The following is a 23,306-nucleotide window of genomic DNA, read 5'->3' as shown; positions in this document are numbered from 1 at the left end:
TAGCTGACCCAAGTTGCGCTTGTGCAGCAGGAACTACAGAAAGTTGCCATGGTGCATTTCTAAGAGGTGGAGCTGCAAATCAGCATGAATATCACCCCTGCCTGCCGTGAGCTTATACGGTGGCCTTAGGCAAGCCAATCTTTAACATGGAGAGGTAATAGTTGCCCTCTGACTGAAGAGGTGAAGGGAAGGACATGGCATTGCCAGTCCAATTGGAAGTGTTTCATAAACAGTGTGGTGTCTCCAATGTTAAGTCCCAATCAGAATAGAGCTACAGAAATCAACAGGCACAACGGGTCTACTCTGATCCGAGCTTAGTTGGATACAACCAAGGCTTTTCTTTTCATCCAGAACTCAGTTCCGGCACCTCTCAGGTAGGAGCCACTGCCATTCCAGGAGAATGAGGGAGGTGTTCATGGTGTGTTCCGGCACCTCTTTTTCTAGAAAAACAGCACTGGATACAACCCAGTCTACATATCCATTAACTGAGTATCAGTATGGTGTCATGGTTAGAATAGGATAGCCCCACACTCCATTGAAGGCACTGAGTGATCTTGGGCGAGTTACACCCGCAGCCTAATCTACTCCATGGGGTTGCTCTATGATAAATAGGTGAGAGAGGAAGAACCTGATATAACCATAATAATCCAGTTAGCCTTTGTTTTCTGTTTTAATTTTTAATGCAAAAAATGAACAAACAAAAAAACAAATGGCACTCCACCCATGCCCCGAAGTATTGTATTCTTACTGCTGGCTTTAGAAATTTCTGTCAAACAGATTCCCCCAAAGTCTTCTCATTTTTCCAATTTTTAAGAAATGAACCAAGTGGGAGGGGGGGGGATCCCTTTTCACTCCTTCCCCTTTCCTTAAGGAAACGAGAGAGAGAGGGAGGGAGGGAGGGAGGGAGGGAGGGAGGGAGGGAGAGACCAGGCAGTCACATTGCTGAAGTGATGGGCCAGGCTAGAATTCTATTGACCAATTTCTCAAAGTGTTAGGAACACCAAACATGCATACACACACACACACACGTATATGTATATATATATATTTATATATTTATCTAGTAAGCTTGGTATGGTTCCCAGCATGCAGAGTAAGCAGCAGGTATACTTGGCCTGCTGAGCCCACAGCAACAGCACAACCCACATTTGACACATCCAGGACGACAATCCAATACTCAAAAGGGCAGGTGGTGCTTGGGTGCTATGTCTGATTTGTGTGTATGTGTGCGTGTGCGTGCAAGGTTTAAGCAATTCTTGAAAGTCTCGTAACTGCACCTATTGAAAATAAAAATCACCGGGGAAGGTTTGAAAAGGGAGAGCTGAGTATCCAGTTCTAGGAGGCACAAAAGGGCAAAAACAGTTCAAGGGTGTGAGCTGCTGCAGAAAGATGAAGACAAACAAAAAACGTCAGCATCTGAGTGAAGGGGACTGTGGTCTCTCAAATCGGGATGAGGTGGGGGGGTTGCAATTTCTTTTTCTCCCCCTCTCTGCAAAAATCAAAAGTCTAGCACAGTTGATAAGGTAACACAGAACGTAATTTCTTACGGTGGTTGAGAGCTGAGGAATAAGTAAGGATCCCATTTCCTCACAATCACTCTCATCCATTAGTCAGATGCATTTCGGGTACCCGGCTTCATTAATTTCTAAGACAAAACAGTTGAAGTGTAAACAAGGTGTAGACAAAGTGTCTTTTTCAAAACTGGGTCTATGGGCTGTAATCACACGCTGTGCGATCTCAGTAACAGCAGGGGCTTGTTTCCCTTCTGTGGGAGTGCTTAGGATTAGGCAGGATAATAAGTTTCCTTTCCCTTCCCCCTTCAGTAAAAATGGACGCTGCTCTCTCCCATGTGAAAATCTTTGTTTTCCTTTAATATCCTATGGGAACTTACCTGAAAGGCTGTAAAAAAGGAAAGAAAAAAGGAAGGCAAAACAAATAAACAATCGATGAACCCCAAAGCAACATTACAATCTGGCTTCTTGGCTAGTCCTCCAAGACCACAATCTCTACGTTGTGGACCTGATGCTGGTGCTCATCGACCTCAGCCACCACCTTCTCCTCAGTCCTCAGTTCTGTTCCCAGAATCACAGCTTTAGCCCCGGATTCCTCCGACTCAGCTTCCGGATCAGGTGCCGGGTCTATTTCTATGATGGTCTGTCCTTCGTCTGAAGTGCCCTCGACAGCCTGGAGAGTAGAGGTCAGGCCAGACTCCATGGCCACCAGTTCCACAGGATTCACCACTGTGGCCACATTGGCAAGGGTGCTGCTGTCCTGCATGGCAGCTGAACTCAGCAGGGCCAAGCTGGAAGACGGGTGAAGGGTCACCGTGTCGGAGGAGCTGGTCTTGGAGGAAGAGACCATCGTGGCGTAGCGGAACAACTGTGAGCCTGATGGCAAAGTATGGACAGTCACTGGGCTGGAGCCCTGGCTGATGGTTGCCATTGGAATGTTGCTCACAGAGAACTGCTGCCCCATGGGTGCAATGGTGATGGGCGAAATCACTGTGAACTGAGGCTGCTGGATGGGGGCGGAAGGGCTCAGGACGGTGGCCGAGGCTGGACGCTGCAGCCGGGGCCTCTTAGGCGGCTTGGGAGTGCTGACAGGCATGAGGACCACGTTCTGAACAGTCTGGGACTTTAGCTTCTGATCCCTGGCAAACTTCTTCTGCTCCTCCAGCTGGCGGTCCAGGTCTGCAAGGAAAAATTAAGTTACACAGTCAAGCGGGAGAAACCTTTGAGAAGCTGCCAAGAATACAGGGGCTCCTCAAAGCGCCAATGGGGGGGGAGTGAGAAAAACAGATTATTTTCGCAAGAGTAGCAAAGCAGCTTCTTGGCAGGGAAAGAGTTTTCAGCCACTTCTGCTGCTCCCCATCAAAAGGATGGAAAGGTGGGCGGAACAGATTGTCTCTGCAGAGAAATCCAATTCTTTCAGGGAACAAAAATGGGAAGGGGGTGGGAGGGGGGAAATGACAGCCAAGAATCTCCCTCGCTAAATACTAACCTCCCAAGAACAACGCTATGGAGGGCAGGCAACAAGCTATTCGAATGAAAGATGCATCATGTGTTAAATATTCAAGCCTACAACATGTATTTAAACCATCAAAAGTGTCCTCAAACATTAGAAAACTGTGGGAAGAGGCTATCATACTTGTGTACAGAAATCCAGAGCATTGGTATGCAATTCATACCTTCTGGCAAGAAATGGAAATCCATACACAGCTAATACTAACCCTACCAATAATCTTAAATTTAAAAAGTCACTGTACACAATAGTTATCAAAGGAAGTGGAACACACATATGCACACATGCCAAAACATAATCATTGGTATTAGGTAGAGAAACGGTGCTTTAACTTATGGAAAAACTAGGCATGAATGCAATTAAAATGCACATTTTAAGAATGCCAGTACTCTTTTGTTTGTAATTTTATTTGTGTGTCGCTTTTCTACAAAAAAAGAAGGAAAGAAACCATGCCCAAATTAGCTCATGACAAAGAAAACAGGGACGCATTTCAAAATCAAACCATACAGGAACAATTTTTTAATAACATGATACAACAACAAGACAATCAAATATAACAACATACAAACCCTCCACCAACATTTTAGCATTGTAAATATAGCAAAAGTATATTAACAACATCCAAAAGCCAAAATAATAAGTGAGTTTGGTCTAAGAAAAGCCCCTCCCATGATGTTGCTCACAATCTCTCTCCTAGAGCAGCTTGTAAACTTCTGAAGGCAAGGGGTAGGATAGCCGGAAACACCCCACCAATATTATCCTCTCTGGGTGTGGGTGTTACTGTGTCGGGACTTTAGGGACCAAGGAAAGGGAGTCACAGTAACAACAAAAGTCCTCTAACTTCTATTTAAATAGCACCATTGGCATCAAAGGGAGCTTTCTTCCAAATGCAAAGAGCAGGTAAGATGAAAGAGAGAGAGAGAGAGAGAGAGAGAGAGAGAGAGAGAGAGAGAGGGAGAGAGGGAGAGGGAGAGGGAGAGAGAGAGAGAGAGAGAGAGAGAGTAACCATAAAAGGGGAAATGGTTAAAAACTCCCCACAGTCCAGACCCTGCTCAGCATCTCCCATGACTGCTATTTGCATTTTTTAAAAAATGATTGTGGGAAATATAGTAAGAAAGGGAGGGACTCAGAATGGCAATAGATGTTAACTATTTTGAGCCAATTCACTGCCAGGACCTCTTACTGTAGGAAGCCTAAATCCTGGGTCCTTGTGGACCTACGGAACTGCCCTATACAAAGTCGGATCATTGGTTCACCTGACTCAGTATTGTCCATTGTGACTTTCCCAACACCTGCTACCTGAGCATTTACCGAAGTTGCCAAAGATTGAACTTGGGAATTTTTTTTTGCATGTAGAACATGTGTTCTACCACTAAGACATGGATCTTCCTGAAAAAGGCTACAGCCTTGCTCCATAACTTACTGTAGCGGGGGCTACTTCTACCACTACAACGACTACTGGGGCATTGCTTCAAGAAGAAAGGAGAGGGCTGTCTTGCAAATGCAAATTGCTGTTATTTTTTAAAAATGACAAGGCTAAAAATAGCACTCCTGGGCCGAAACTGTATAGCAGGGAATCACACTGTCCTCACAGAATATTTGAAAAGGAAAAAAAAAACAAGTTTACAAAATGATACAGGCATTGAAGAACACTGGCGACATCAACGGAATACGGGAATCCGAACACTTTAGCAGAAGAAGGGCAGTCTTGAGAAAAGTTGACTAGGCTGTGAGGCGAAATGAACAACAAAAGCACATTTATTGCACAGTGAGATGATAGATTTAGAACATCCCAATAAGTGTGCTCCCAGTCATTAACATACCTGCCAGAGTATAAAGAATCTGTTCTTCTCCCTGCTCCGTTTGACTCTTCCTGTTGTCCAGCACTCTCTTGACAGTGTCCATCAGGCCAAAAGTGTGAGCAACATTATTTAGGACAGCAGCATCTACAGAAAAACTTCCATGGGTTATTGTCTAGTTTTCAAAACGGAATCCAACATCCAGACAGACAGAGAGAGAGCACCTCATCACAAAGAGCTTGAACCTCTTCACCAGTACTGCATTACCTAATGCTTCTGCAGCTAACACAAGTGATCTTGAATGAAGTATAGAGGTCGTTTACATCATCTTCATTTTGAATATTAATAAATACAGTGCAATGGGTCAAGATTTACATCAGAAGGAAATCAAAATCAAAAGCCATGAAAAGTTCCTCTTGACAGTTCCTCTCACGAGAACCGCACATGGAAAACTGTTGTTTTGGGATGTCAAAGCATCTCTGCTGGCATTTAACATTGGCAGTGAGATCCTTGGATATGTGATTAAAAGCAGAAAATAGGCCTTTGAGGATTAGGCCAGAAGTCTCCTTAAGAGCGTCAGAAGAGTCCTGGTGAATCAACTAAAGGCCTATCTACTCTAGCAATTTGTTTTCCACAGTGGCCAGCCAGATGACTATGGGAAGCCCACAGAAGGGATACGAGGGCAATCATATATCCCACTGTTGTTTCCCAGTGACTGCAAGTCAGTGGCATGCTTGTGCAAATGCAAGCGAGAGCTATTTCAACCATCCATGCATCCCATCCACATCTGGCCCATTTACAGCACAATCTGATACAGTGGAACCTTGGTTCCTGAATGGCTTAGTTGACAAACAAATCGGCTCCCGAACGCCACAAACCCGGAAGTAAGTGTTCTGGTTTGCGAATATTTTTCGGAAGCCGAACGTCTGTTTTGGCTGTTGGCATTGTTTCCGGGGCCAATCAGCCAATCAATCAGCCAAACATTTTCAAAGTCGAACAGACTTCCAGAGCAGATTGAGTTTGAGAACCAAGGCACCATTGTATAGATTTACTCAGAAGTAACTCCCACTGTGTTCCCTAGTTTAGAACTGCAACCTATAAAAGAAAATCCTGCGCAGTACCCTTATAACGATCAGTTGGCACGGAAAAGCTCCTGTTCTATTTCATTTGGTCAATGTAAGAACTATTATTGAATTAGAGCTTGTTTTCTCTTCCCTCCTCATCTCCTTTTCCTTTTGTGTTATGTATACCCGTGGGCAGGGACTGGTTGAATTGACTTTATTGCTATTATGTAAACTGCTGTGGAAGTTTCATTGGGGAAAGAAATCGTTTTAATTAAAATAATAATAAACAAAACAAAACCCAGGCATCTCAAAGCAAATCCCCATGTTACATTTTTATGCATGCTGGTTCGCATGCTGTGTGTTAGTGACAAAGAAATCAGTTACATTTAGCATACACGCTCTCTTTCTGTGTGTGTCTAACCTAGCGCATTGCAAGGATAAAACAGAAGCAGGAGAAACATGTATGCCACCCTGAGCTCCCTTATGGAAGAGTAGGATAAAACACAATAATCCATCAAGCCAACTGATTACTGTATTGTACTGGAGACTTTTCTCTTATGGCTAATGTAGCCCTGAAAAGGCAACCACAGCAACTAGAAGGACAGAGAAAGGACTTTTACATCACTGACCCCCAAACCTCCAATGGCCTTCACCAAGAGGTCTGAAAGCCAAGAGCTGCTTATGCCCACCTTCCCGATTCCGCCTACAAGACTCTTATGAACTGCATAGAGTATTCTAGTAGCTTTAGGGGGGAAATGATTTAGGAAACAGAATGTTTTCGCTTGTTGCCCTGTTTTACTATAGAAACCACTTGAGAGAACTTTTTTTGTTGAAAAGACAAATATAAATATTCTAAAGTAATTATTTTCCCCACCCCAAGTGGTCAATACCTGGTCATGGCACTTCCCAGATAAGCTCGCTTGGCATTGATGTTGATGTGTTTTTGGCATAAGGTGAAGACTGTATTTACTTTTATTTGCTTGGCCATTCCAACATGTTTTATGGCTGGTAACAACACAGTACTATGCATGTCTGCCGAGAACTAAGCCCCATTCAGTTCCCCACTAGGGTGGTTTATGGGATCGCAACATTAGTATTGTTTTACAGCCATTCTGGATTTTAGTGAGTTTTGCTGTGGCTTCTGCAATTTTCAAGGGTTGTATGGAATGATAATCATACTCAGAACAAACTCACTGAAATGAATAGGTATGACTAACTTAAATGAATGTACTGTGAGTGGAACTCAGCTGAATAAAACTCATTCTTAAGTTTCAAACCTGGGAGTCCTGTTACTGAAGGGAGGATTATAATCTGACTTATTAAATACAGTGCACAGCTACACATCACAAAGATAAAAAGAGCATGAAAGTCTATCCCACTGGTAGTCATTTCATATTGACATGGAGACTGCTGACCTCCTACCCACCGGTAACCTGGAAGGGTGACTGGCCAAGCCTCTCCTGAACACCTCTCAGCACCTCTTCTATCTCCTTCTGAATGTTGCAGACAACTTCTTCCATCAACCCCACATCAGCGATTCCTTTCCAGAACATCAGTGTGTCCTCTGGCACAAGGGAAGAGAAAGATTTGGAAGGAAGGATCAGTTGGCAATTGCACTGCAAAGCTATACTGGCAATCATGCCAAGACCAGCAAAACATTGTATAGCAGGAGGCATCTCTGGAAACTGGCTTCTAAGGCTACAAAGCTGCACACACTTCCATGGAAGCACGTGCTGCTAAATTTAATGGGGCTTAGTCATGAATAGGCTTGCATAGAACTGTGCTGTAAAACTAGCCATCAGTGCACTCACCCTGCAAAAAGTAATAATCAAATTCAACTCTGAATACAGAGAGCAGTACTAGGGAATTCCATATTGCTATAAAAGCTATATTTCATGACTTCTAGAAGTTTGTTTTACATCCCATCACACCCTGCCCCCAAATCATTGCAAAGCCTTTAAAGAACAGCAATTGTAGCAGCTAAAGCAGCAGCATTAATATCTGAGCACTTGGAAGTGGGCATTTTACATCTGCATTCCTCCCAGGTGTCTTCACCAGCCTCCCAAAATCTGTTCATCTTGCTGTGTGTCCTTTTTCTTTAATTCTCACCCATCTTGGACACACTGCCAGGTTGAAAAGCATTTGCAATATATGCAAATCTGGGTTCTTTTTGTTGCTTGAACAGTATGTTCTAAATAAGACAAATGAAGCCATCCTTGTGGCGGAGGCGTTGGATATTTTTAAAAATACCAAATCACAGGGCATTACACATGGACTGTGCTGGACTTGGAAGTATTAGACCAGCCTGTTGTTTTGGACCTCCAGCCTGGATTAAAGAAATTCATGGAGGATAAGACTGTCAATGGCGCCTCCAGTTGCAGAGCCAGTATGATACTGAATACTAGCTGTTAGGAGGAGGAGCCAGAGAGGACTAAAAAAACAACTGATGATTTGCACAATTAAACAGTCACCAAGATCGAAAGCAGAGCTTTCCAAATTTTAGCACCAATTAGCATATGGCGCCTCAGTTTCCAAAAGGGGAGGGGGGCAGATTTTTCAAACTCAGTACTTCAGGCAGTTCACACATTTAGGTACAAGCCATCAAGCAAGGAGGCACTGCTGAGCAATGTGCATGCCTGTATGAACTAGCCAATAATTGAAATACAGTGGTACCTCGGGTTAAGTACTTAATTCGTTCTGGAGGTCCGTTCTTAACCTGAAACTGTTCTTAACCTGAAGCACCACTTTAGCTAATGGGACCTCCTGCTGCTGCTGCGCCGCCAGAGCACAATTTCTGTTCTCATCCTGAAGCAAAGTTCTTAAGCTGAGGTAATATTTCTGGATTAGCGGAGTCTGTAACCTGAAGCGTATGTAATCTGAAGCGTATGTAACCCAAGGTACCACTGTAGTGTCCAAATAGCCGCCTCTAGCTGACAGCTGATGTGTCGCCATCTACAACAGGTTTGGGGAATCTTTGGCCTTCCAGATGTTCCTGGACTACAATTCCCATCATGCTTGGCCACTGGCCACATTGGCTGGGGCTGGAATCCAGGACCATCTAGAGGGCCGTGGGTTCTCCATCCCTGATCTACGGCCATGAAAATGATCTTCAGGTCAGCTCTCTGCTAACCCCACTTCTTCCCTTCCAAAAAAAACCCCTCTCCATGTTTACTATAAAATGATCTCATACAACTCACCATCCTATACATCAGACCCCACCTGTGAAAAACTCACTTAACAACTCAATATTCAAATCAGAATTTTGGAAATTCAAATGTTGAATATGGGGGGGGGAGCCCCATGGGTTTTGAAGTGTGGAGTTTTACATGCAAGTTCAATTTTTAAAACATGGGTGAAATGTCCTGCCCCCTTGCAAAAAAATAAATAAATCTCTAATATCAACTTTGTATTTTAGTGTTCAGTTGTAAAAAAGAGGTTTTGAATTTGTTAATTTATGGTTTTATAAAATTTCTTGTTAGTCACCTTGATTTCTCTGGAGAAAAGGTGAGATATGTTTTAAATAAATAAAATTACAAACATAGCTCTTTGCAGCATTTTGCTGCCTGAAGGTGGGGAGGGGGAGCCAGGCAGGTGGGCTGCTAAGCCATTCAGGCAAACAGCAGAGACATACCTGAAATCTCCTCTGGGTCCTTCTTGATTCCCTCCTCAGTTGCCATGGTGACTGCTGCTGTCAGAGCACGGTTCCATTCAATCCCTTCCTCCACACTCTCCTCAGACACTGTAATTTGAGTGATGCTTCCTGCAGAAGGGAGGATACAATTGAAGATGCATCACTGCCCAGGCTGTCACTGTAGCTTTCCCCTACACACACACACACACACACACACACACGGCCACCCCGATTCGTAATACATGGATTGAACTAAGCAAAGTAAAAAAATCAAGGGCCAGTTTAGAGATCAATAACGACAGCAGCTGACAAAACCACAATACCCATATTGTATATTCCAAGCATCAGCCATGCAGATACTGAGCGGGTGTAATTGTCTTTTAAACTATGTCCACTCTGGGTAAACAATTGTGGGGGAGTCTCTATGTGGAAGCCATAATGGGCTGGTTAAGGGGGGGCGGAACAAACTTATCCAGAAGCAAGTGTAATGAGGGAAGCCAGATCATATTCCCATGCTCACTGAGCACACCTCCCCGCCTGCAGGCTCTTCGGATGTTCTTACGCATGGGCATAATTTTTTCACGTGACCTACATGCGTATAACTGTCATGTACAGGCTGAGCTGCACAAGCCAATATTTCACATATAGTCCAGGAGGTGAACTATGCATGTGTGATTTTACATGTGTTTCCCCTAACCAACTGGAAGAAGGAACAATCTATCTCTGGCCTTGAGATGAGACAAAGATGACAGAAGGCAAGGCTCACTTATTGGCCCAGGCCATGGTCAACCAGATTCATGGAAGAAAGGGACCATGGTGTGCTCTAACGTCCCAAAATGCAATAGGATCAAGATCTCAGTTGCACCACCATCAACGAGCAAGGCACTGAATTAACAAAAAGTGTAAAGGAAAAAGTAAATCTATGGGAACAGAAGGAATTTCAACAAATAGTAGATTCTCAGGTACAGCTGGAGTGAGATGTTATGGGTTTGTTTTGGTTTTGTTCTTGTTTTTATTACGTATTTTATATTTTTACGTTGTGAACTGTCCACAGATGAAGGATGGTACACAAATTCAGTAAACGCATAAATAACTTTTATGTGCTCATCAAGCAATGGAGGATTATGATAAGAAAAATAGTCAAATATTTGTGTGTATGTGTGTGTAATGCCTACAGACTTATATTAAGTGGCTTGGGCACAGTTTTATGGTAATGTCTGAATTTGAGAGACATGGGTTTAAAGGTTGGCAACTGGGGCTTTATGATTAACATACTGTTTCTTACCCATCCCAAGCTTTTGAGATGAGATGAGCTACAAGTCAAAATGAAATAAATACATTTCAAAAGGAACCAAGGTATTTGACTCCACATAGGCAAAACAAGCTAAATGTTTGAAATGTAATCACAGGACAGCTGATTATTCTTATTCTTATTTTATTTTACACATTTGGTGGAAGTGAAAGACAATTCACATTTTTGGTATACACTCAGGGGCATGAGTAATGTGCCATTTTGCAACTGCACAACACAATGGCATGATTTAGTATCGGGCAAATTGTTCTGCATGCTGAGAATCTAATCTTTCTTTCTTTCTTTCTTGCAAGATTCTAGTCCATATCGATGCACTTGTAAGTGTGTGGGCAACATTCGGTGACATTTCAGAAGCCAGCAGGTAATCCAAACAGGATGTCCAGTGGTCAGGGGTAGGGCTTCACTGCTCTGCTTGGCATTTTGCTCCTTTTTACAACTAGGAGAAGCAAAGTAAATTAAGCAAATATATGGAATTACAAGCAAATGTGCATGATTTATTTTAAAAAATTAGCTTGTACTGGCACAGCATTTGGGCTATGTTGGTGAAAACATTTTTTATTTTTTTTTATGCAAAATGAATAAACCCAGGTACTGTGCATAAAATGTACCAGCTGCGGACTGAATCAGGATCAGATTGATTTAATGCATTTTTTAAAAGCTTCAGTTCCACCCACAGATAAAGACTTTGAAGCTAATTGTCAGGGAACTGCCATCGGAGCCAAGAGTGGAGGTAAGGCTCCCCAACGATGCAGGAGAAGGGACCAGCAGGGAGAGAGAGAACACTTCCTTTGGGGAAGGAAATCGGCGTGACACCAGGAAGAAAGGGGAGCAGGGAAGGACTTCGGAGAGATGGCTCCAAGACTCTTCCACAGAGACCAGCGGGGAGAGCCCAGGACCTCCGCTGGCCACGCCCACTCTGCGCAGAAGACTTCCGCGCAGGGAGGCTAGGCGGAGACTTGGCGTCAAAGAGCTTTTATGTTGGAAGAAGTTCAGGAAACGCCCACTGACGGATTCTGCCAGTGACTGACACAGCCACGGAGAAAGGGCTGTCCAGCCAGGGAAAGGTTTAGCCAGACAACGTTGCCTAGAGCAGCAGCCCCCTTACGCACGAGCAACCCCCAATTCCCTTCACACTAATCTTCTAACTGCAGCAAAAAAGGGTGGGGAGAGGAAATGGAAAAGTTTCTCTCACTAACATGACTAAAAGTTGACTAAAAGGTTGGCGAAATATCATAATCTTGTTCGTATGAAATAAGGAATCCAAGTTAAATGAAAAAAACCCTTTCTTAGAAACTGTATTACAAAGGAACTCATGCCATGTGCTGTATGTGGCACTCTAAAAAACAACAACCCTTTTTCCTTCCTTTCTTTTTGAAGCTACAATTGTTGCCACCTGTAGCATGAACAGTGGTAAGGCTCCAGAGAGTATGAATTTGCCAGAAGAAAGCCTGAATGGTTTAGCTGTAAAATACACCATTCTGCACATTTTTAAGAACCAAAAATAAGGGGGAGGATTCAGCACACTGAGAAGAAAGTTCTCAGTTGTCTATACACTTAAAAATTGTTTCCTGGAACCATGGAAATTCCATTCATTTGTCAAGTGTTTCTCAAAGAAAGAGAAAAACTGTTCAGAATTCATTAAAAACAGAGAGATCCAGCAGTAGGTAGAGGAGGTGGAGGGTAGGTCCTCAACAGATAAATCATCATGATTTCCCCAAGGATAGGAAATTCAGAAGGTCTACTACTTTTGCCCCATTCCCACTTTACTGTTCTGTCACTGCGGTCCCTCCCAGGCAAAGTAAATCTCATGGGGAAAGGGAGTAGGAAGAAAACTGTTTTAACATTAGCTCATTAAGGGAAGACAGGATGACGGGAAATGGTAGACAGCAGTGCCACATGGCAGGAATGAATTCTGCTCCTGTTCACCTGTTCCCTACCGTCAGCGGAGGTGGGAGTCTGTACCAGGCTTTGCTGCCCTGGCACCGGTGCCCTGGCACTGCTGATCAGGAGGTCAAACTTGGTGCTGCGACAGGTGTTTGTGCAAACCTTGTCATGCTGGTAGAAGTCAATTTGCCCAGAATCCATCATCTTTCTGCAAAGAGAATGGGGGGAAAAGAAGAGATCGTGGGAAATGAACCTTCTGTTTGGATTCTTGCCTGAAGTCCTCAAGGCAAAAAGATGAAGCATTTTTGGCATGGTGCATTTTTAGAGGCACTCAGGGCCCTGTGGTACTGGGCACTTTTGCAATCACACAGAACAATGCCAGAACTTGGTATTGGATGCATTGCTCAGCATGCTTCTTTCTTGTAAATTTTACCTGGTGTAATTTTTGCCAATGTGGTGTATTGGTTAGAGTGTCAGACTAGGACCTGAGAGACCAGGGTTCAAATCCCCACTCTGTCATGGGTGACCTAGGGCTAGTCACTGTCTCAGCTTAACCTACTTCACAGGGTTGTTGTACAGATAAGAGGAGGTGGAGAAGCAAGTACAGTACCTTGCGGTCCTTGAAGGAAAGGTGGTATATACATGCAATCAATTAATTAGCAAAGAAAGGTTAGAAAAGTTTATGGGCAAAATCTCAGAAGCCAATCGGGAAGCTGAGCAGGCCTTTCTGTGCCCATCATAGCTCTTTGCCCTCTTTTATAACTGCAAGAAACAGACTAAACAAATCACAAATTTGCAAATTTATTTCTCAAATAGATATTTATCCCACCTTTCAGGGTATATAACTGTGATTTATAAAAGTTGAAGAATTCAGATTTTGTGGGGACAACCCCATAGCAAAAGCTCTAATAAAAAGGTAAAGGTAAAGCTCTAATATGGTTATGTGCTCCACACACACATTTAGTCCAGGAAGGACTGTTTCTGGGACTCAGCTGCTCTCTGACTCATCACCAAAGCGACCCAACCCAGAATTACCACTGGCATTGGTGAGAAAGAATGGCAACTCCATGAACACTCCCCTTTTGTGGCAGGGGACACTGCCGTCAAGTCAGCTGTCGGTAGGAAGGACTTGGCAGCAACAGTACCCTTGATATCCTGATCCGGACACTGTTATCAACCCCAGATTTAGTCTAGGGGGGGGGCTGCCGTGGAGCGATTGCTCTTTGCTCCATTACTGAGGCCAAGGTATTTGGAATCTCAGTAGACATCAAGTCCAGGGTATCATGGTCAGAGGAAATGCTCATTTGATAGAGACTGCATGTCCAAACACAGCCCATGCTGTGAAAAGAAGTGCTAATTATTGGCCACTCCCTCCGTTTTTATTGTTCATATTTCTGCCCTAGGACACTCTTCCAGCGTTCTTTGAAGGAACATGCAATTGCCAAAAGGATTAAATCCTATCTTAAACATTTGTTATGTCGAAGTGCACCATGACAAACCCACAGCACCACTTTTAACCAACAAATGAAAGATGGGAACTTAAACGGGGGGGGGGGATACTGCACAGAAAATTATGCTTTTGGTGGAAGGCTGCTACAGTGGCAGAAGGCCATTACCTCAGCATGATTCCTCCCAGGCGAATGGCTCTCTTCCAGTCCTTCAGCGTAGATTTGCCAGCCAGATGAACAAAATGCTTTGGGCTGATAAGTTGATCATTGAACTAACAAAGAGAAAGAAGAGGGTAAATGGGAGACACTCTGTCTCATAAGCCATTTCCAAGTCAGCACATCAGCTGCCATCAATCACAGGTGGACATTGATCAAATCACACCAGGAACTAGTGAACTTAGTTTTCGTATCTAGAGAAAGAAAGGGCCGACAGGGCTTCTTTTATCCCAGTATAACCCACAAGCAGGATCTGAGAACACTCTCCCCAACAACTGGTATTCGGAAGCATACTGCCTCTGATTGTGGAGTCAGAGCATAGCCATCATGGTGAGTAGCCATTCATAGCCTGGTCCTCCATGAATTTGTACTATCATCTTTCAAAGCCATCCAAGCTGGTGGCCATCACTACCTCCTGCGAGTTCCACAGTTTAACTTGCATTGCATGAAAAAAATACTTTATTCTCTCTTGGTACCCTCTCTTAAGGTAAAGGTAAAGGTACCCCTGCCCGTACGGGCCAGTCTTGACAGACTCTGGGGTTGTGCGCCCATCTCACTTAAGAGGCCAGGGGCCAGCGCTGTCCGGAGACACTTCCGGGTTACGTGGCCAGCGTGACAAGCTGCATCTGGCGAGCCAGCGCAGCATACGGAAACGCCGTTTACCTTCCCGCCAGTAAGCGGTCCCTATTTATCTACTTGCACCTGGGGGTGCTTTCGAACTGCTAGGTTGGCAGGCGCTGGGACCGATCAGCGGGAGCGCACCCCGCCGTGGGGATTCGAACCGCCGACCTTTCGATCGGCAAGCCCTAGGTGCTGAGGCTTTTACCCACAGCGCCACCCGCATCCCACCCTCTCTTACACTAATATAATATTAAATTATGCAAGACTATCTTTCTGCTCTTCTCTGCACAATCATAAGATACAAGGGAGAACAGGAGGGATACTGTATCTTTAATACCGCTTTCTTCATCCTACATGACAAACAGCATCTGCAAAAATCTCATCTCCAACACTGCTATTACAGGTTCACCAGGCTTAATCAGGATCAGAGGAAAATGCTTTGAATCCCACTTGCTGGGAAACAAGTGTAGGAGAGTGGGGAGGGATCATGCCCTCGCATTTCACCTGTGGCCTTCCCAGAAGCATCTGGCTGCCCATTGCAGAAAGCAGGATGCTGAGCTAGACAGGGCTTAGGTCTGGTCCCATGGGGACTCTTGTGCTCTGTCATTCTTTCCACCTGATCACCTCTGTTTTTATTTGCCTTCAGAAACAAAGCAAAACATGCCAGGCAACAAGAAACGAAGACAGTGGCAATGACACTACTATGAATTGCCTTAGGCCAGGGCACAACTCACTTGTGAGCCCCAACACTCGCGTCAAAATACGGCATCTCCTACTTCAAGACTGAGGTCAAGATACCCTGCATTCCTATTCTGCCTCAAGTGTGTGGTTATAGAGAAGTTGTGAGGCCTCCCCTTCCAAGTCATTTCCATAGGCACCTCCTGCCATTGCTTCAGGATCCAATTATGCTACCGCCCTGATAAGCTGCAGGGCTAGCTTACAGGAAAAGAAGAATCAGCAAACTGAAGCAATTTCAAGTCTCACTGGAATCGCAACTGGGTCCATCGCTGGATTAATTGGACTGAGTGTTCTGGTTCCCATTGGTCAGCCCTGTGGCGTACCAGCGAATCAGCAGACGTGGCAGGCATGCTAAGTGGGCCAGCTCAGCTATTCACCCACCTTAATCTACTTCCCACCACTGACTAGTTGGTGTGATGTGCTTTCTCTAATGTTGGGTTAGAAACTGGGCCCCTTTTACCATTACCTCCATCGAGACTTACATGCCAGACTTTTCACATTTGTTTTTCAAGGCTTTATCACAAAATGTATGGATAGTGGTGACCAATGGAGCACCTTCAGCATTCCATATTCTCTTTTCCCAACACTGCTACAAGATGGCCCCTGCCAGTTCCCTATAAGCTGGGGCATACAATTACTGGCTGAAGCCAACTGCCCAGAGTAAACAGGTTGGAGGCAAAAGAGAGGCTAATGAATAAGATGGTTCAAACCTCCCAAACCCTTACATGTGCCCCAGGTGGGATTTCCATAACAAGAATCCTGCTGAGTCAGATTAGAAGTCCACCTAGTCCAGCATCCTTTTCCTACAGTGGCCTCCAGAAAGCCTACAAGCAAGATTCTGCCTCCTGAACTGATAGTGCTAACACTAGGAAATGTGCACACACAGAGTCCCACTATCCAAACATAGTACATTAGGTGGGTGTCCACATAACGAGTTGGCGATTTTCATTTATTCCAATGGGGAAATTTCTAATGTGTTCCCGACCACAGAATTTTGATCCCCAAACTATGAAAAAAAACTGTAAAAACCCTCCAAAACCTTACAAAAGACAAACAAGGAAGGAAACAAAATGCTTTCTTATTTAGCCAATCTCTCCCCCTCCCCTCCCCTCATGGTTTCTGTTGAAACAGCTGTCGCAGACCAGCAAAACACAAAAAAAATGAAAGCTTGCTTAAGGCTGCTTATTTGCTTACAGTACTACACATAGGTCCAGCTATTTGGATATCTGAATCTGCAGTGTGTATAGTGCGGTTTGGGTCCTAATTCCTTATATTCAGATAATTCTGTATAATGAGCATTTGGAAAGTGGGGCCTGCATGTGCTTCAAATAATCCTCCTATGGAAATTCCAGTGAAACTAGAAAATAATAAATAAATGAGAACAGTTATGTCAAAAAACAAGCAACAGAGAACGGGGTGGGGGTGGGGAGCTGGCAAGGACAGCTTTACTGTGCTGTTACCTTGACACATTTGACATTGATTCCTGGGCAAACAAATTTCTTCCACAGCAGAATGGCTTTGCTCTCTCCACAGGTGATGGGGTAGGCAATCTCAATTTCTTCATTTGTTTCGATGGTGCTGGGGTCTGTTGGTAGAAGCAGGGGAAAATAAGAGACCATTCTTCTGGAAAGCACATACCATTTATATAAATATATGCTGTTGCCTTGTATCAAGTCAGACTACTGCTTCATCAGTGAGCAGCAACGACACTCCAAGATCTCAAGCAGACATTTTCCCTGGCTTGCTTACCAGATATCCTTTTACCTGGAGATGTACAGATTTAACCCAAGACCTTCTGCACACAAAGCACGTGCTCTACCACTGAGCTACAGCGCCTTCCTTAAAGGGAGAGGCAAGTGTTTGGCTCACTTAACCAAATGCACCAAGCTATGGTCACACAAACCGGAGTGTGCTGCACTCAAAGAAAACATCGAGCTATGGTTTGATGCTAACTAGAAGGAAAGGCTACCCTCCTCACCTTACATGCAAAGGGGGAATGGATGGCATGATCATGGATAACCATGACTTATCATTACATCTGAATGGAGTCTCTGCCTACATTAACCATCATGGCTTCTATAAGACCTTGCTTGAACTGGTTTTGGACAACATAGCACTCATTACTACTCTTGGGGCCCTGCCTTCATATCCACCCAACCATGGGAGTAGGAGAACCTTGGTACACAAAAGCCGCAAATTATGCTCCATGACAACTCTGTTGAAATGGTGTCAATGCATCATATCGCCACAGAGGAAACTTACCAATGCCTTCTTCAAGCTTGTGTATGGTGTGCGTTTCCACGGCCACTACAGCCGTACTGGTCTCAGAGCTCTCTTGATAAACCCTGCTGTGAAAGTACCCACTGGTAAGCGCATTATGTAAAGCACAGAAATGATTTTAGAGCTTTGCATAGCTTGAAACCAGAGAATCTGAAGGAAAACTTGCCTCCATAATCAGCCTGCTCAAATGCTGAGATCACCACCCGAGGCCTTTCTCGGCAAGTCAAGTAAAATGGAATTAGTTTATAAACTAACTTCCTCTTCCCAACCTCAGACCCTAAATCATAGACTGGGGGGGGGGGGGCTGCAAATACATGTCCCCTACCCAGCTGTGAAATGAAAGCTCAAAATCGCATCCTTACAACATACTGGTATTGCCCTCGCATTTTCAGAACTATTTTGGAGGCATGAGATCTAGAAAATTTAGTTGAAATTCTCTCTTGCACACAACTGCCTTCCTTTATGTCTACCCTGTGGACTTACATCTCAACAATTCTAAATGCTTCACCCAAGACTGAATTCTACACAGAAGCACAGAAACACGCCTAGCTGATGACTTGCCAACTTACCCTTGTGGCACTGGCTGCAGTTGTAATATCACCTGAGTTTTGGTATCTTCTGGGTTTCCCCCTTCATTTCCTTCAGTTGGCACAACGACAACATCCCCTACAGGGATGCTTACTTCAGCATTTGCCATTTGCCCACATGAAGTCCAAGAGAATGGAAGACAAGTGTGCTGTAGCAAGAAATAAGAAGGTGACTTTGGGTTTTTTTTGCAAGGACAAACAAGTTATCATCTCTGGCCAAATAATGAAAGAGATTTTTTCTAGCACAACCATAACATGTCACAAGTGACCACATGCACTACAACTTGTCGCAACAGCTCATAAAAATCACATTTGAGTTGCTCAGTTAATCTTTAGGTCACTGAAGTCCTGGGAAGGGGAAAGTGCCAAGGCTTTACTGGCTGCACAGGCTTGCCCAAAGTTTTTTTCTTTTTCTTTTATATATATTTTCTAATACATCTAAAAACTGCAGAGAGCATTCATCACCTTATTCAGAGACATGCCCCTTTCTCTCAAACTGGTGGATATGGTCAGATGCAAAAGAAGACAGGGCGCCTGCACTTTTGCCAGCTGTGTAGAATGAATTTCAGCAGGTATATCTTGCAAGACAGCTATAAAAGATGCAGGTGTCCTATCCTCTTCTGGAAGGACCAAATTTTTATCTTGCTGCAGAACTAGCAAATTTATTCAACCAGTTCATTGATTAAGGGCTGCAATCCTACATACAATTTTTTGGAGTAAAGTCCTTTAAACTCAACATGACTCACTTCTGAGTACACATGCATAGGATTTCTCTATCAGATTTATTTAATTAAGTAACAGTCATAGCAAGCTGTGAGCCATACCACGTGCCGTAGAGTAAAGGCAGAAAGTAACACTCCTACGATTCCTCCCATAGAGGTCTTCAAAATTATATTATGGGGCAACGAGAGCATAGGGAACACAGATACTCCATTGAGCGGTTCAAGATTCAAGAGATTATATACGCCTGTGCTTTCTCTCTGTCCCCTCTCTGAATCACATGAAAGGGTTCAGCCAAAGCGAACATCAGTGTCCAAAACTGAAGCCCCATAATGTTTGATTTTTGTGTACATCTGTGATTTTTATTTGGTTTTAAGTTGCATTACTTGTGTTGTGCTGCAACCTGCCCTGGAACCTTAAACTGAAAAATGAGCAATAAATATTAAAACAATAATGTTAATAATGCTGCTGCATTGGTCTTCAGCTAGTGGGTCAGGACCACTACCAGGTCACAGGCTGCACAGCAACTCTGCTATGGTACAGCTAAATAGTCAAAATAAAGAAATGCTTCCTCCATAAAATGCATGTTTGGCTGAAAGGTAGGTAGGTACCAGGTTTGAAATGTTAAAAGGCTATTGCTATAGTGATCATGAGTCAGGCATGGGAAGACAGGAGATGCAGGCTGTCTGGGCAGGAGCCCACCACCACCATTCCATGTTGCTAAAAACTATGCTCCATTAACTTCATTTTCAATAAACAGCATACCCTCCATCCATTTAAAAGCCAACATGGCTCCCCCCCCCCCAAATGGTTCATATTATGAAAATGCAGTTGTCTGACAATATTAACATTACAATGCAAAATGTACTTCAGCGCCTGTCATGTGTGAAATGGCAGGCTTTGTTCAACATGTTGCCTTAGTTTTCATGCACTTTAGAGGAAGTTTCACAGAAATGAGTGGGACTTATTTCTGAGTGGACACTTATAGAATGGCCCCACACAGTTCTAAAGACCCTGAAGAAGACAACACTAGGAGCATTATTTTAAGAAGGCATCAACAAAACGCAAACACAGTATTTTTTACAGAGACCGGTAACAAAAAATAGGGACCGTTCCTGATAACTATAAAGAGTTGTGTAGCTTGGTTTATTATCACAGGCAGAGTACATACCATATACACTGATATCACATTCAAAGCACATTTCCCCCATCAAATAATTATGGCCACTGTAGTTTAATCCTCAAAGGAACAAATTCCCTGCAACCCTTAACAAACTACAGTGCCCAAAATTCTTTAAGGCAGAAAATGGGTTTTGAATGTGCTTTAAAAGTACAGTGTATATATATTCTTAAAAAGCTGTCCATCTAGCTCAACAGTGTTTGCTCTGACTGGCAGTGGTTATTCAGGGTCCTAGCTAGAGGGTCCTTCCCCATCCCACCTCACCAGCTACCAGCTATTTTCAACCAAGTGACAGGGCCCCAAACCTGGGACCTTCTACTTTCAAAGTTCTAACACTGAGCTATGGTTCCTCCCTATTAAGAAATTTTACTATGTGGCTCTTATTGAAAGAAGAGTATCTGTTCCATTATTCATTTGGCTTGGTAAAACACAGAAAGCAAAATTTCTTTATTTGCGTTATGATCATAGGAATAGCCCTCAGGGGTCTGACAAACTGTCCATTTGGTCGGTTATCTTATTTCCATGTCAGATACCTCTGGGAAGTCCACAAATGGGATATGAGCCAGCAAGCATCTACTGTTGGGCTTCCCTATCAACATACTTTTTAACTTGGAGACATACTACCATTGAGCCGAAAGTTGCATATAGCCATCATGCCTCATAGCTATAAACCCATCCTCAATGAATTTTAAAGTGATCTGAGCTAGTGGTGGTCACCCCATCTTGTAGAAATGAAGTCCACAAATTAGGCACTTTTGTCTGTTAGATACAGGGATGAAGGAGTAGATCTGGAAGTTAATTGTTGACAACCAAGTTCAGTAAACAAATTATTAAAGGTACTATGCATATTTACTGAAAAGTTCAATGATTTGAAGTGATCACAATACTTGCAGCCTTCCTAGACTCAGAAGTCCTACTGAATAGTGTTTACATCCAGGTAATTATACAGCAGACCACAGCTGCAGTTTCAGGTTGATTCGAATTAATATTAATAAGTAGAGTCATAGGCATTGATTATGTTTGACAATTCAGAATGCCTAGCTGCTTATTATTATGGGTAAAGGGTGTGCTTTCAATGTTGAGATAGTCCATGTAATCATATTTCTGCCTTTATCCTTCCCATCTCCTTCAAGCAGTTAACAGTTAATGTTTGCTCTTTCACAATCCTCTCTTCTTCAGGTGAAAAAAACCCTGCTTTCTTCCACCACCAATTTTCCATAATCATATAGCCCATAAATTGAAGCCATAATGAAATGATGAGACAAACACTCTGGGTACCGGGAAACAGGCTTTTAAAGGATTGGGATTCCAGCTGGCATATATCTTTGAGATAAATTGCACATTCACCAGAACTGCAGTCTACATCGGGGTCATCGGAGGAATAATTTTGTACCCATTGGCATCGCTACGTCATTGGCATAAAAAAAGAAGATTGCACATTTTATGGTTTTTATTGATATCTAATCCAGGAATCACAACTACCCTTTAATCATTATTTATCTTTTACAAATGAAAGCCATTTCTTGCCTACACACCCACCCCGCAGATCTTATTACATCAAAACTATTTAAGGAATAGGACCTAAAGCAAGGGGATACTTCTCCAACGATGTGTTTGAACCCATAATTTCCTCTTGAACACAAACTACCCAAGCACCATGTTTTGAAGTTAAGTTAGGGGCCGCCACCACATTCTGTGGGAGCAAGTTTCATATATCGTTTATGATTTGCAGAGGTATTTCCGTTATATACTTGGAAGGACAGTTGTTTTATGCTGCTCTTTGCTATAACTGAAATAAATAAATAAATAATAAACCCAGCGCTAGAAGGCTTTTCCAGAACTTTATTCTATTAACTTTGAGGGGCTTTATAATGTTTTTATTTAAATGCTTAATTCCATCCATGTCTGGCATTCCTCACCTTTTTAGAGGGTTTCAGTTTCTTGAGGGACACATTATTTCTTTATTAAGAGCCTCAGGACATGAAGCTTCTCCCTCAAAACAAATAAATAAACAAACGTGCAGCTATATCAGTAATATATTGACTCTGCTAAAAGGCACTGCTGTCCAGTTCAGGAAAACAATTTTTAAAATTTTATTTTTTAAGAAAAAGGTGGCAATTTCAGCAGCTGAAGTGATCCTTTTCCCACCATTGGTCACTTCGCCTCTGACCAGAGCATCTCAGCTCAGTATTATTGTCGTCGTCGGCGTCATTATTATTATTATTATTACTATTTTAAAAACCCCAACCCCTGCCCCCAAAGTGCCTGAGGGAAACCCTAGAGCGCGGCTTCCGCTCCGCGCCCATTTTCCCTGCCCTCGAAGCCCCCTCACAGGCCCTCAAGATGGGGAAAGAAAGTGGGCGGGGATCCCCGGAGGAGAGGTGTGGCCTCTCCACGGCCACGCCCACTACCACCACCTCCCTCTCGCTCCAGGCCAGCGGACGACGCGCCAGCAGCCTCCTCCTCCTTCCCCCCTCCCTCTCTCCCTCCTTCCCCCCTCCCCTCCTCCCGCAGTGGCGCGGCGACGTCCGCTCTCCCGGCGGCGGCACGTACGGCGGCGGTGGCCGTGCGCAACTCTAGGCGCAGCCCCCCCTCCCTCGTCCCTACGCACTCTGCGTCCCGTCCTGGTCCCTCCCGGCTCCCGTAGCGCGGCGGTGGCGGCAGCAACGTCGCCCTCTGCTCCCTCCCCCCCTTACCGTCTCCGAGCGGCCGAGTCCGGGGCTGTTAAGCAGTGGGGGGGGGAGGGTGAGTAGAAGGAAGGAGCGAGCATGCGCAGGAGTCTCCACGACTCGGCCGCCAGCACTT

General features: G+C 44.0%; 1 protein-coding gene across 4 annotated transcripts; it reads right to left on the bottom strand.

Annotated features, from left to right (window-relative positions):
* Positions 1–648: 648 nt before the first annotated feature.
* GMEB1 (glucocorticoid modulatory element binding protein 1) lies at positions 649–23,306 on the bottom strand. Of its 4 annotated transcripts, none has more exons than XM_053398588.1 (10): positions 23,198–23,306; positions 18,584–18,750; positions 17,997–18,082; positions 17,195–17,319; positions 14,328–14,431; positions 12,765–12,919; positions 9,516–9,644; positions 7,311–7,448; positions 4,845–4,967; positions 649–2,690 (listed from the first exon to the last, which is right to left on the bottom strand). In XM_053398588.1, the coding sequence occupies exons 2-10, from the start codon at positions 18,709–18,711 to the stop codon at positions 1,984–1,986; spliced, it is 1,695 nt and encodes a 564-aa protein (XP_053254563.1). In that variant the 5' UTR covers positions 18,712–18,750; positions 23,198–23,306; the 3' UTR covers positions 649–1,983. The 4 variants fall into 4 exon arrangements, with proteins under 4 accessions (XP_053254563.1, XP_053254566.1, XP_053254565.1 ...); XM_053398591.1 differs by having other exon boundaries at positions 17,997–18,079; XM_053398590.1 differs by lacking the exon at positions 23,198–23,306 and adding an exon at positions 23,113–23,189.

Source organism: Podarcis raffonei, chromosome 8 (assembly GCF_027172205.1).
Source record: "Podarcis raffonei isolate rPodRaf1 chromosome 8, rPodRaf1.pri, whole genome shotgun sequence".
NCBI lineage: Eukaryota > Metazoa > Chordata > Lepidosauria > Squamata > Lacertidae > Podarcis > Podarcis raffonei.
Note: the sequence above shows the minus strand (reverse complement) of the source record. Positions and strands in the feature narration are given on the sequence as shown.